The following is a 14,821-nucleotide window of genomic DNA, read 5'->3' as shown; positions in this document are numbered from 1 at the left end:
ATAGATTAAGGGTTGGGTAACAGAAGACAGGTCATTCTCACATTGGCTGGCTGTGACTAGTGGGGTACCGCAAGGATCAGTACTTGGGGCCCCAGCTGTTCACAATATATATCAATGATTTGGATGTGGGGACAAAGTGTAATATTTCCAGGTTTGCGGATGACGCAAAGCTAGGTGGGAATGTGTATCATGAGGAAGTTGCAAAGTGGTGTCAAGGGGAGTTAGACAGATTTAGTGAGTGGTCAAGAACATGGCAGATGGAATATAATGTGGAAAAATGTGAGGTTATCCACTTTGGTAGGAGGAACAGATGTGTGGGGTATTTCTTAAATGGTAAAAGATTAGAAAGTGTAGATGTACAAAGGAACCTGGGTGTCCTCGTCAATAAGTCACTGAAAGCTAACATGCAGGTGCAGCAAGCAATTAGGAAAGCTAACCTTTATCGGAAGAGGATTTGAGTACAAGAGTAGTGAAGTCTTGCTTCAATTGTATAGAACCTTAGTTAGACCACACCTGGAGTACTGTGTGCAGTTTTGATCCCCTTACCTTAGGAAGGATATTATTCCATAGAGGGAGTGTAACAAAAGTTCACCAGACTTGTTCCAGGGATGGCAGGACTTTCCTATAAAGAGAGATTGGGGAAACTGGGCCTGTATTCTCTTAGAGTTTCGAAGAATGAGAGGTGATCTCATTGAAACCTACAAAATACTTAAAGGGGTAGGCAGGGTAGATACAGGTAAGATGCTTCCCCTGGTTGGGGAGTCTAGAGGACGCAATTTCAAAATAAGGGGAAAGCCAGGTATAACCGAGATGAGGAGAATTCTTTTCACTCAGAGGGTTATGAATCTTTTGGAATTGTCTACCCCAGAGGGCTGTGAAAGCTCAGCCATTGAGTATGTTTAAAGCAGAGCTTGGTATTCAGCAATCTGTCAATGACCTAAAGGGATGTGAGGAAAAACACACTGAAGTGGGTGATCACCCATGACTGTATTGAATGGCAGAACAGTCTCGATGGGCTGAATTGCCTACTTGTACTCCTATGTTCATTCTGCTTTCTGATCAAGAGGCAAGTTGCTGGCTTTACAAGATTAAAGCCCATTAATTTTAAGTATAATTTGTTTGAAATGTTTTGGTATCACACCCTTAATAATGCTTGGAACAACATCAGGCTACGTTGTGCAGCAAGCCTGCCTGGCAAATCTCTATTGTACCATTTAGTTTATAATGTCTTATGTTTTGGAAGGAAAAATGAGACAATTATAATTTTTCTTATTTTTCCTTCCAAAACATGAGACATTTTTCTTGGAATATGAGCAGCACTGGCAAGGGAATGTTTATTGCCTATGCTTGGTTGCCTGACAGGTAGCATGGAACTGGAGTCACCTTCGCAGAGGTGGCAGGATCCCTTTGCTGATGGGCATTAGTGAGGCATTTGAATTTTTATGACAATCTGGCTGGCCTACATCATTTTCTGTTGCCAGATACAAATTACCATATGTTTTGAATTTAATTTCAATGAAGATATTGTACATCATATCAACTGAAGTTTGAAACAAGAGACAGGCTGGTCTCATTCTTTTTCTAATTAAAGGGAGGCTCTGAGAGATGCTAGATTTGAGGACATGCACTCTATAACAGGCAAGATTAGAGCCATTTTAACACTCCACCCTGCTCTCTTGCCCACGTCTGTCCTTGGCTTGCTGCATTGTTCCAGTGAAGCCCAACGCAAACTGGAGGAACAACACCTCATCTTCCGACTAGGCACTTTACAGCCTTCCGGACTGAATATTGAATTCAACAACTTTAGGTCGTGAGCTCCCTCCCCCATCCCCACCCCCTTTCTGTCTCCGCCTTCCTTTTTTCCCCCAATAAATTATAAAGATTTTCCTTTTACCACCTAGTTCCATTATTTAAAAAAAAAATTTAAAAAAAAAATTTTTTTTTTTAAATCTTTTATGCTCTCCCCACCCCCACTAGAGCTATACCTTGATTGCCCTACCATCCATTCTTAATTAGCACATTCGTTTAGATAATATCACCAACTTTAACTTTAACACCTATGTGTTCTTTTGTACTATTGTTGTTGACATCTTTTGATGATCTGCTTCCATCACTGCTTGTTTGTCCCTACAACCACACCCCCACTCCACTTCTCTCTCTCCGCCCCCCCCCCACACACACCTTAACCAGCTTATATTTCAACTCTTTCTTGGACTCGAACTCAAGTTCTGTCGAAGGGTCATGAGGACTCGAAACGTCAACTCTTTTCTTCTCCGCCGATGCTGCCAGACCTGCTGAGTTTTTCCAGGTAATTCTGTTTTTGTTTTTGTTTAAGATTAGAGCCAATCAGTGATACTGACTAGCAAGTGAGATAGGACCACACAAGTTACAATCCCTGTGGGGTAACTGTAAACCAAAATAACTACGTTTACTGAATGACCCCCAAATGAAGAAATTACCAACAAGATTCCGCTTCTTTTAGCTTTTACTTAACACAATCAGAACTATTGTAAATTTGAATGAATTAAAAGGCAAATGATACTTTAAATAAAAAGGTAAATCTCACATTAATCATTTCAACCAAGATATATTGCTATTAAAGCATTCACACATCCTCCACAAAAATGTGACACCACATAGCTACATAGTTCCAAAACATGCTGTTCTTTGGTCAAGCAGAGTAGGTCCTATCCAACAATAGCTTTCACTTAGAGTTTCACAGTTACGATCATTATCAGCAAGGAACATTTCTACAAACCCTCTCTCCCTCGGGTCAAAAAAGTCCTGATGGTGCAGCTTTCCAGAGTTCCTTTTTAGCTGCCCAACCAATAACACCTTGGTTCACAGTTGGCCACTTCTGGTAAAGCAACGCGCTCTTTAGTGTCTCTGAGCTATTCGCACTGCTTTCTAGGTTGTAGATCTTTATAGCTAGCTCGGACAGTCCACCATGAGCTCCCGTCTTCTTTTCTGCCAATCAGAAAAGCTGACTCTCTTCCTGCGAGTGATTACTTCTTCTTCTCTCAAAACTCATGTTCCTCTTTCTGACTCTGTCTGTTTTCTTTGTGTTTGCAGCTCTCCTATGCAACTGCCAGCCGCACAGCTTCTTTCTTAACTTTCTTCTTGTTGATACTGCTTCCAGGTCAAGGGTCACCAGGTCACATAGACCAGTATTTCTTATCCAAGAAAATTAGAACTAAACTCAAGTTCTTTTCGATCATTCTCAAAAACAATTATAGATTCCACAGACCCTTTAAGGAAATTATAAAATTTTCTTACTGTACTGCTTCTGGGACAACAGGTGTCACTGCTGTTAAGATGAATAATGGGAAATAGACTAAACTCTATGAAAATGGTATTCTGTTCACTTGAATATCTCCATAAAATAAACCAATTGGTTTACAAGTGTCCTTATGTTAGGAGACATGGTAGAAAGGGGTTAATATGTAGTTCCAGCAGAGGATTCTAGGAATTTATTTTCTCTACTAACATATTTCAGTGGCTCTCACTTGAAAGAAATGCCTGCTACTTCATCCATATCAATCAATACAACTGTTAAAGAACAAATTGTCATACTGTCATTGCTTGAAGTCAAATAAATATAACCAGCTATTAGGCACTCATTCCACTAGAATGATCATAAAGCTGCCTTCCAGAAGATAACAGGAGCACATGGGGAACACATGAGATTACAATACCCACTGCACACAAATACCTGCAAAGAGGTGCTTGAATTTTCTGTCAAGAAACGTCAAGATATCAGCAAACTGATTGATTGCAAGGGCAAGGCTTTCTGTGTCTGGTGGAATGACCAAAACTCAAAACAAAAGAAACTGACTTGCCAACAAGCAAAGGCAGAGGTACAAAGATGCACATGTGACATGAACAACTTGTAGCTGGCAGATAAGGCAAAGAAAATTCAACATCTCGCTGACATGAATGATATCCGTGGCTTCTTCACTGTCACAGAGACCACTTATGGCCCAAGTAATCAAGGGCCAATTCCTCTGAGGCCCTAACAATGGGGAAGGTCTACGAACAAATAGGGCAGAATTTTCCATTTGATGTGCCCCACATATCCATGCGTAAAATGACACATGGTGACATCAGGCAGGCGTCCCGACGTCACCGCACACCATCGCAATAATTTGCTGGGCGCTGGCGCAATGAAGTCCGACATGTGCCCACCATTAATTAAGAGGCCAGTTGAGGCCCTTTAGTCTTCAATCGACTCCGATTTTTCAGTGCCCGTGCAATCTTTGGGTTGGTGCACAGGCCCAACAGGCAGGCGGCGAAGAGACTTTTCTATTAAGCTCATCTACGAGCGGGATAAGAGGGCTCAGTGGGGTCATGAATCTGCTTTGTGAAGCATTTATCGGAGAAAGTATTTTAAACTTGCTTGTGTGATCTACAGTACTTCAGAACGCAATCCAGGAGCCTTTTTTGGACTTTTAACCTTCAGGTCAGCACTCTGCAGCGAGGAACCTTTTGCTGGCCTGTAACTTTCAGGAAGCCTTCCCTTAGCCTGGATTTGGGATCTGATCTGTCCACTGGAGGCAGCTCCTCTGAGGAAGAAGGGAGGGCTCAAAGGAGGAAGAGGCCAGGAGTGCACACTCAGCCTCCAGGGGAGCCACCTTTGGTTGGATAGGCATGAGCACAAGGGACACAGGGCCAAGAGGTAGTCCAAGGTGGAGGGGGCCACAGAAGATGTCACTATCCTGTTACCAGGGTATACAGGTGGCGAAGCAGTTACCTCAATATGTCTGAGGTGCAGTGCAGAAGGAGACTCTGACTGTCAAGGGAGACAGTCAACCATATCTGTCAGATGATTGGCCCTGAGATCTTCCCTAACTGTGGGCGGGCACCCCATGCCAGAGGCGCTGAAGGTCACAGCTGCCCTCCACTTCTATGCCTCTGGCTCCTTCCAGGGCTCGGTGGGTGATCTTTGTGGTGTCTCCCAATCAGCTGTCTACACTTGTGTCAAGCAGGTCACTGACGCTCTGTTCAGGCATGCATCCAATTCCACTGGGACCAGGCAAGCCAGACACAGCGAGCAACCTTTGCTGGCTTTGCCCGCATCCAGGGTGCAATAGACTGTACACATGTGGCCATCAAGGCGCCAGCAAATGAGCCCGGTGCCTTCGTCAACAGGAAGGGCTTCCATTCCCTGAACATGCAGATGGTGTGTGATCACAGGATGCAGATTCTACAAGTCTGTGCAAGGTACCCTGGCAGCTCCCACGGCTGAGCAGCGGTACAATAGGAGCCACGGCTCCACAAGGGCTGTGGTGGAGAGAGCCATCGGTCTTCTCAAGATGCGCTTCTGATGCCTGGACCGCTCGGGGACGTACTCTAGTAGCCCCCAGATCGTGTCTCGGGGATAGTGGTTGCAAGCTGCGCTCTCCACAATCTTGCGCTGAAAAGGAGGGACGCAGTGGACGATGAAGACGTCGACGCAGTGGCTGAGTCCAGCAATGATTCCAAGGATTAACAATGCACAGGGAAATGCTGAGGGGGTAGATGCTGACTCGGGACTACTCCAAGGAGGCAGGGACACCCGGGATGCTTTAATCCAATGAACCTTCAGCTAGCACAGCACAGATAGATCACCTGGATTAGCCTAGCCTGGCGCCCGAATATTCGACACCTTAGTGCAAAATCTGCCAGGTTATCAGCAGGAACTAAAGGCCTTGTAAATAAAGTTGAATGTCCAAAGAAACACTCATGACACTTTTCTTAAACATACGCATGCAGAAGAAATGAGCCACCCTCAGCCATGGTCACATATCTGGCATTTAATGTGTGTTTCAGAAATTCTCACAATTATTAAACTAGTGGAAACAATCAAAATTAAATCATGAGACCTAATCTCGGGCCAACACAAAAGCACCAGTGAAAAACCTGTAGTGTTCCTAATGTGCCTTATGCTTTCGTTTCCGGGTGCTACATCTTGGTGCTGCCCTGTCGCTTAGAGTGGCATCTGAGACAGCCCTCTGACCCTGCTGTCCTGTTGGCCTCGATGACCTTGGCCCGTGCAGCCTGTGCTGGCCCCACCTGGGAGGCAGCTGCCAGTTCCACAGCTGGCAACTCCCCAGTCGTCGCAGCCTCACCGGATGATACGGTCACTGGGAGAGGGGTGGAGGAGCTGGTGCTCTCATCCAGAGCGCCCTGAGAGGAGCCCGCAGAGACGACAGGCAGCTACTGCGCCAATGTGACCTCCTTGCTCACATTGGATGGATGGGCAACGAGCTGGGAAGCTTGCTACCCAGATCATCTCCCACACTAGCAGTGACCAGCTGAGCTCATTGCCGACGTGAGGGCTTGCTGGTCAGAGCATATCCCCAGGAAGCCCTGGCAGATCTCCTACAGTAGACTCTCCAGGAGAATCGCCACTCTCTCCATGGAGGACACATGGCACTCGGACATGTGGCTCATAGCTTCAACGAGCGTCCGCGTAGACTTCTCCACCACGGAGACCAAGCCAAGCATAGCCTCATGTATCACACCCAGATGCTCCCGCACACCTGGCCACATTTCCTGCAGCTGCTGCGTCGTGGGCGACTCCAGAGGCACATCATCAGGCACCAACTAAGCATGTGCCTGGTTCTCTGCAGTCCCCCAACTGCTGGCGCCATGGGCACTCTCTGTCTTTGCCAGCTCCTTGAGCGACTGTGAAGTGCCCTCACCACTGTGCCCTGGGACACTAGCCGATGTTCCAATTCCTACTGAGATGCTAGTATCTGCGCTGGTGACTGCCTCGCAGAAATGGTGTGAGGCTGGTGAGTTCGAGACTTCAGGTTCCTCAGGACAAATCGCAGGCACATTGTAAACTCAATCCAGCCACCTCAGATTGATCGAGACCAAAGTTTATATCACTACTCAATGTGCTAGGTAGCTGTGTTGACAATGTGCATAATGTCATTATAATATACCCCTTCATTGGTATAGTACTTACTCTGTGTCACGGCTTTGATACTGGCGAGCGGTGTAGCTTGGAGGGAGACAAGCCAGGACATTGTTCTCCTGCAATAGAGAAGGAACAAACATCTGAGAATAAACTCCCTTTATATGATCAAGCAAAACAAAACACCGTAAAAAGTTTGGAGTCCATAAATGGGCCCTATAAGCAATGCAAAATTATACACGCAAGTTTCTTCTTTCAGCCCATCAAGCTGCTTACTACTCATAGTCTTAATATTCCTGCTTTCAAGAAACTACCTAATGCCCTTTCAAAATAATTTATAGACTCTGCTCTGGCAACATTTTCCGGCAAACTAACCCCCCTTTTAAAAATTCTTTTATGGAGTGTAAGTGTCGCTAGCAAGATCAACATTTACTGCCCATTCCTAATGGCCTTTGAGAAGATGGTGGTGAGCCATCTACATGAACTGTTGTTGTCCATGTAAGTACACCCAGTGCTGTTAGGGAGTTTCAGGATTTTAACAGTGAAGGAACAGTACCATAGTTCCAAGTCAGGATGGTGTGTGGCTTGGAAGGGAACTTGCAGGTAATGGTGTTCCCTTGCATCTGCTGCCCTTGTACTTATTGTTGTAAAGGTTCACTGATTTGGAAGGAGCTATCAAAGGAGCTTTGGTGAGTTGCTGCATTGCATCTTGTACATGATACACAATGCTGCCTCTGTGCATTGGTGATAGAGGGGGTGAATTTTTAAGTTGGTAGACGGGGTGCCAATCAAGAGGGCTGCTTTGTCCTGGATGGTGTCAAGGTTCTTGAGTATTGTTGGAACTGCACTCGTCCAGGCAATTGGAGAGTATGCTATCACATTGGGCCTGTGTGTAAATAATCTTTTGCTAACCTCTCCTATAATACTCCTTGTGATGATCTTAACATATGCCATCTCGATGCCGTCTCACTGTTTGTTTCCAGCAGTCAACCTGTCATCGTGTATCTTATAACTCTTGATACAGCATCTTAAGAGTCTAATACATTGGTTAGACTTATACAAGTAAACAAGGTGATTTTCATTGCATTCATTGGCTTGATCAAAGCATTTGGCTCAGTAAATGCCAAGGCTCTGTGGATTGTGCTTCAATGATTTGAGGTCCAAGAAACTTCATCACAATCCTGCAATTGTTTCATGACATGACTGCAACTGTCTTGAGTGGGAGATCTCAAAGAAATGCCTTCTTCTTTCAGAATGGGGTCAGGCAAAGGTATGCGATAGCCCCCAAACCATTTACCAGCTACCTGAGGTTGTTTATACATCTCAAAGATTAAGTACCCTCAGGAGTCAGTATTAAATACTGTTTAGATGGAGAACTCCTTAACCTCAGTTGCCTCTGTCCCAAAATTTAACTGGCCATCATAGATGTACATGATCTACAGTTTGCCCACTCCACACTGGATTTGCCAACAACTCTTGATCTCCTCAATTCTGAATACAAAAGACTCGGCGTGTCCTTGAATGTTACCAAAACAAACCTCATTTCAACCCTCACCTGATCAGCCAATTGGTTCACCTGCCATATATGTTGAAAGAAGCACTCTGAAATATGTTGAACACTTCCCATACCTTAGCAGCCACTTCTCCCAAAAGGCCACCATTAACAAGGAGATACAACATCAGTTCAACCTTCTACAAAATTATCTATGGCAGCAAATATTTGAAAACAAAGACTTCTGCAAAAGAACAGAAGCTTTAGTGTACAGAACAGTTGTGGTCATCACCTCTTCTACTGCAGCAAGACCTGAAACGTGTATCATAAGAGCACTAGAGAAATTCCAGCAGCATTGCCTCCGCCACATCCTCCGGATTTGGCAGGACCTCTAAACAAACACTAGTATTGTTCTTGAAGCCAGGTTCACAGCATTCAGGCAAAACTCCTGCGAAATCAACTTCAACAATCTGGCCACTGTGTCCATATGGCTGCAGACTGAATCCTGTGTCATGTCCTGTTCCCTCAGGCCTCAACATCCCAGATTAGGACAAAGAAAATGCTTCAAAGTCACTTTGAAGCTCTCTTTGAACCTCAATGGCATTCAGGTAATACCTGGGAGGAGCTTGTTTCCAACCATTCAGAATGGTGACAACTTGTCAGTCAAGCTGCACCACGCTTTGAATCTCAACATCATAATGATATACAGAATGGCAGCAGAGAAAGAAAGAAAAGGAAGCAAATCCTGCATTCTGAATCCACTACCATGTGGTCAAGGTCGTGTGCCATGTGTCCAAAGATCTGCAGGTCAAATATTGGCCTCTTCATTCAAAAGCAAACCATGGCAGAAACTCTCAACCTTGAGTAGGTGTCATCCTTGGACTGAGGGATAGCCGATGACAAGTAAGACCCTACAGAAGTACCTAGGCTGCAGTCTACAATCAAAAGTAAATTAGATTAAGCCAAGTAAAGGCTAGACATAAAGAAATATTGACTTCTTCTTCCTGGAAAAGAGAGAACTGCAGTCGTGTTCATCTCAACACAAAAAAAAAATACAAGAAGAAAACTGTTTTCATTTGAAAACAAGGTGTCAATGGAGGAGATCTCTATTAGGTCTCAGGTGGAATGCTGTGTCTAGTTCCAACTCCTCACATGGTGGGACATGTGGAAAGCCTAGGAGGTGGAGAGGGAAACCATTAGATTAATACTTGCTTAATGGCCATGTTCAAAATTGGCTCAGGGTGCTTGGTCGTCTTCCAGTTCAAAAGTGGAGTTTGGAAGGTGATTTGGTTGAAGTACTTAAGATGATGAAGGCATTAGGCGATGGTGGAATTTTGTGCCCGCTGGCATCGGTCACGTTTGTCGGTTTTTTTAAATTCATTCGTGGGGTGTGGGCTTCACTGGCTGGGCCAGCATTTATTGCCCACCCCTAATTGTCCTCAAGAAGGTGGTGAGGAGCTGCCTTCTTGAACCGCTGCAGTACATGTGGTGTAGGTACATCCACAGTGCTGTTAGGGAGTTCCAGGATTTTGAAGTGACGGTGATATATTTCCAAGTCAGGATGGTGAGTGACTTGGAGGGGAACTTCCAGGTGGTGGTGTTCCCATCTATCTGATCCCTTTGTCCTTCTAGGTCGTAGTGGTTGTGGGTTTGAAAGGTGCTGTTGAAGGAGCCTTGGTGAGTTCCTGCATCCTCCATCTTGTAGATGGTGCACACTGCTGCTACTGTGCGAAAGTGGTGGAGGTTGTGGATGTAGTGCCAATCAAGCGGGCTGCTTTGTCCTGGACAGTGTCAAGCTTCTTGAGTGCTGTTGGAGCTGCACTCATCCAGGCAAGTGGGGTGTATTCCATCACATTTTTGCCTTGTGCCTTGTAGATGGTGAACAGGCTTTGGGGAGTCAGGAGGTGAGTTACTCATCGCACAATTCCTAGACTCAAGACCTGCTCTTGTAGCCACAATATTTATATGGCTAGTCTAGTTCAGATTCTGGTCAATGTTACCCCCCAGGGTGTTGATAGTAGGGGATTCAGTGATGGGAATGCCATTGAATTTCAAGGGGTGATGGTTGGGCTTTTTTGTTGGAGATGATCATTGCCTGACAGTTGTATGGTGCGAATGTAACATGCCACTTGTCAGCCCAAGCCTGGGTATCATCCAGGTCTTGCTGCATTTGGATATGGGCTGCCTCAGTATTTGAGGAGTCATGAATGGTGCTGAACATTGTGCAATCATCAGCGAACATCCCCACTTCTGACCTTATAATGGAAAGAAGGTCACTGATGAAGCAACTGAAGATGGTTGTGCTGAGGACATTAGACACTATCCTGAGGAAGTCCTGCAGTGATGTCCTGCAGCTGACATGACTGACCTTCAACAACCACAATCATCTTCCTTTGAGCTAAGAATGGCTCCAGCCAGCGGAGTGTTTTCCCCGATTCTCAATGATCCCAGTTTTGATAGGGCTCCTTAATGCTACACTTGGTCAAATGCAGCCTTGATGTCAAGAGCAGTGACTCTCACCTCACCTCAGGAGTTCAGCCCCTTCGTCCATGTTTGAACCAAGGATGTAACCAGGTCAGGAGCTGAATGGCCCTGGGCGGAACCCAAACTGAGCGTCTGTGAGCAGATTATTATTAAGCAAGTGCTGCTTGATAGCACTGTTGATGACCCTTTCTATTACTTTGATGATCGAGAGCAGACTAATGGGGTGGTAATTGGCCGGGTTGGATTTGTCCAGCTCTTTGTGTACAGGACATACCTGGGCAATTTTCCAAATAGCTGGGTAGATGCCAGTGTTGTAGCTGTACTGGAACAGCTTGGTTAGGAGCGCGGCAAGTTCTGGAGCACAAGTCTTCAGTACCGTTGTTGGCATATTCTCAGGGCCCATCGCCTTTGCACTGTCCAACGCCTTCAGCTGTTTCTTGATATCACGTGGAGCCAATCGAATTGGGTGAAAACTTATATCTGTGAATCTGGGGACCTCCGGAGGAGGCCAAGATGGATCATCCACTCGGCACTTCTGGCTGAAGATGCTAGAAAATGCTTCAGCCTTATCTTTTGTTTCAGCTCTTTCCTGGACTCGAACTCAAGTTCTGTCGAAGGGTCATGAGGACTCGAAACGTCAACTCTTTTCTTCTCCGCCGATGCTGCCAGACCTGCTGAGTTTTTCCAGGTAATTCTGTTTTTGTTTTATCTTTTGTACTGCTGTGCTGAGCTCCCCTATCATTGAGGATGGGGATATTTGTGGAGCCTCTCCTCCAGTGAGTTGCTTAATTGTCCACCACCATTCACAACTAGATGTGGCAGGACTACAGAACCTAGATCTGATCCGTTGGTTGTGGGATTGTTTAGCTCTTTCTATCACTTGCTGCTTATGCTGTTTGGCATGCAAGTAGTCCTGTGTTATTGCTTCACCAGGTTGCCAACTCATTTTTAGGAATGCCTGGTGCTGCTTCTGGCATGCCCTCCTGCACTCTTCATTGAACCAGGGTTGATCCCCTAGCCTGATGGTAATGCTAGAGTAGGGGACATGCCGGGCCATGAGGTTACAGGTTGTGTTTGAGTACAATTCTACTGCTGTTGATGGCCCACAGAGCCTCATGGATGCCCAGTCTGGAGTTGTCAGATCCGTTCAAAATCTATCTCATTGAGCACAGTGGTAGCACCCCACAACACGATGGAGGGTATCCTCAATGTGAAGATGGCACTTCGTTGCCACAAGGTGGTCACTCCTACCGATACTGTCATGGACAGATGCATCTACAGCAGGCAGGTTGGTGAGGATGAGGTCAGGTATGTTTTTCCCTCTTGCTTCCCTCATCACCTGCCGCAGACACAGTCTAGCAGCTACGTCATTTAGGACTCGGTCAGCTCGGTCAGTAGTGTTGCTACTAAGCAACTCTTGGTGATGGACATTGAAGTCCCCCACCCAGAGTACATTCTGAGCTCTTGCCACCCTCAGTGCTTCCTCCAAGTGATGTTCAACATGGAGGAGCACTGATTCATCAGCTGAGGGAAGGCAGTACATGATAATCATCAGGAGGTTTCCTTGGCCATGTTTGACCTGATACCATGAGACTTCATGGGGTATGGAGTTGATGTTGAGGACTCCCAGGGCAACTCCCTCCTGACTACATACCACTCTGCTGGGTCTGTCTTGCTGATGGAACAGGTCATACCCAGGGATGGTGATGTTGGTGCTTGGGGCATTATCTGTAAAGTATGATTCCGTGAGGATGACTCGGTCAGGCTGTTGCTTGACTCGTCTGAGAGACAGTTCTCCCAATTTTAGCACTAGCCCCCAGATGTTAGTAAGGAGGACTCTGCAGGGTCAACAGGGCTGAGATTGCCGTTGTCATTTCCGGTACCTAGGTCGATGCCGGGTGGTCCATCCGGTTTCATTCCGTGTGAGCGGACAATATGGCAAAAAAGCCAAAAATCAGATTCACAAGGTGAGGGCATTGCAACATGGCACTGTAATCATGAAGGTCAGCTGTTGGTTTTCAAGGTTGAGGCAGCTGGGGGAGGGGGGGAGGGGTGAGCAGGTGCTGCCCTGATGTTGAGGCGAGTTGATTGGGGTGGCGGCGGCAGGGGGGCTGCCCTGCAGCTGATGTAATGCATAGGTACATGCGGGGTGGGGGGGTTAGGGAAGCAGCCATGCATTGGGGAAATCTTGTATAAAGTGATCATTCTTCTACAGCTGAGACAGTTCAGATGCAGCCACAGTTGGACCTCTAGCTTATCTACACATTCTACAAATCTCCTTACGAAAGTTGGCCATGGAGCAGTCACTGGTGGAGGCACTCACAGCCCTTTACAATGTCAGCATTCCAGTTTGGACCAGCCTCCTCCATGGTAAGCCAACAGTGCAGCCTTGCAGTGTGGGTTAGGAGAATGCCTGCACCTGAGCTGAGAGTACAGCAAGCAGTCCAATGGGTAAGGCCACTGCCAATTGGACAGGGTGAGTGGAGCGGAGAAGGGTGGGGTTTCAGGCAGCCATGCAGTGTACTAATCTCTGGCCATCCAAGTGGTGACCTACACTTTCCGGGACGCATTAAGGGGCCTTCAAACTTAACCAAGAGAGGTTCTTAGAACACCCAAGCTACACATGTCACTTTCTTTCATCCTGCAGGAGGAAAGCATTTGAAGCATGGAGCCTGTTGAACTAGCTGTGTGCCTCCTGGTGTACAGGGAGCGGAGACGACAGAGAAAAGAGCACCTTTAGGAATAAGGGGCAGCTGGGGCTCCCACACACACCACTGAAGAGCCACAGTGAGCCCTCGCTGGTCGGCACCAAGCTAGACCCATTGTCTACAGATGCCACCTTTCATTCCTGCAGATGACTGAACTTGTGCCGCCAAAGGACTGTGGATGTCTTGGGAACTGGTCAGTCACATCTGCCACCTACTGCAGGATTTGGCCTATGGGGACATGGAAGGCATTTACTGCCAGTGGGCGTGAAAGTGACAGCAGCGCTCAATTTTTATGCCAGTGGCTCCATCCAGGGCCCCACAGGCGACCTCTGTGCGTTATCACAAGCTTCCACCCACAAATGTATCCATGAGATCACGGATGCCATCTTCACAAAGGCACACAACTTTGTGCATTTTGCCTAGGACCAGGAAAGCCAGGATGTAAGAGTGATTGGTTTTGCCCATGTCTCAGGTTTCCGACAGATACAGGGTGCCAACGACTGCACTCATGTACCGCTCAGGTGTCTGTCACAAAAAGTGGTCAACTATGTCAACCGCAAGGGCTTCCATTCGCTAAATGTGTAGCTGGTGTGCGACCACCACAACCGCCTCCTGCAGGTCTACGCTCGGTTTCCAGGGAGTGACTATAACTCCTGCATCCTACAGTCACAAATCCCTGCAGTCTTCCAAGGTCCACAGAGGATACAGGGTTGGCTCCTCGGGGACAAGGGCTGATGACACCCGTGCAGTGGCTTCAAAAAGCATCGGAGGGAACATCATGCTGAATAGGGCAGGAGCCAGCACAGCCCTGCTTCACTCCGTTTGCGGCTGGAAGGCATCAGAAGATTCTCTGCTATCCAGGATATGAGCAAGTCATTGTAGAATTGCCACATCATAATGGAAAATTTTCTGGATAGCCAAATTTTGTCATGACCTTCCATAAGTCCTTACCAACTGTACTGAAGGCTTCAGTCAGATTAACAAATGTTGAGTCTTGCTCTTGGTATTGTTCCTGGAACTGACGTGTAGCAAGCGCCATGTCAAGTGTACCATGAGCTTTTCTGCAGCCGCTTTGACTCTAAGCTACCCTCAAAAGAATGCACAGTGCCAGTATTTGAGCTGCTGGCTGCAATTGTGAGAGCAAGTGACAGTGTTTTATCCCCATTAGCCAGCCTCTCCAAATGTATTTAACTATTTATGCAGTGAGCAATAAGGAGCCAAACAAGATTTTGAGTT

General features: G+C 46.5%; 1 protein-coding gene across 4 annotated transcripts in view; it reads right to left on the bottom strand.

Annotated features, from left to right (window-relative positions):
* The window catches only part of tmem107l (transmembrane protein 107 like), a 68,665-nt gene that overhangs the window by 45,471 nt on the left and 8,373 nt on the right, over positions 1-14,821 (bottom strand). For all 4 annotated transcript variants that reach the window (XM_041174070.1, XM_041174071.1, XM_041174069.1 and 1 more), the window contains exon 3: positions 6,953-7,020. In XM_041174070.1, the coding sequence (XP_041030004.1) occupies positions 6,953-7,020 (68 nt within the window). The remainder of the gene's footprint in view (positions 1-6,952; positions 7,021-14,821) is intronic.

This window comes from Carcharodon carcharias, chromosome 25 (genome assembly GCF_017639515.1).
Source record: "Carcharodon carcharias isolate sCarCar2 chromosome 25, sCarCar2.pri, whole genome shotgun sequence".
Lineage (NCBI taxonomy): Eukaryota > Metazoa > Chordata > Chondrichthyes > Lamniformes > Lamnidae > Carcharodon > Carcharodon carcharias.
The sequence above is the reverse complement of the archived record's forward strand: the minus strand, read 5'-3'. Positions and strand labels throughout refer to the sequence as shown.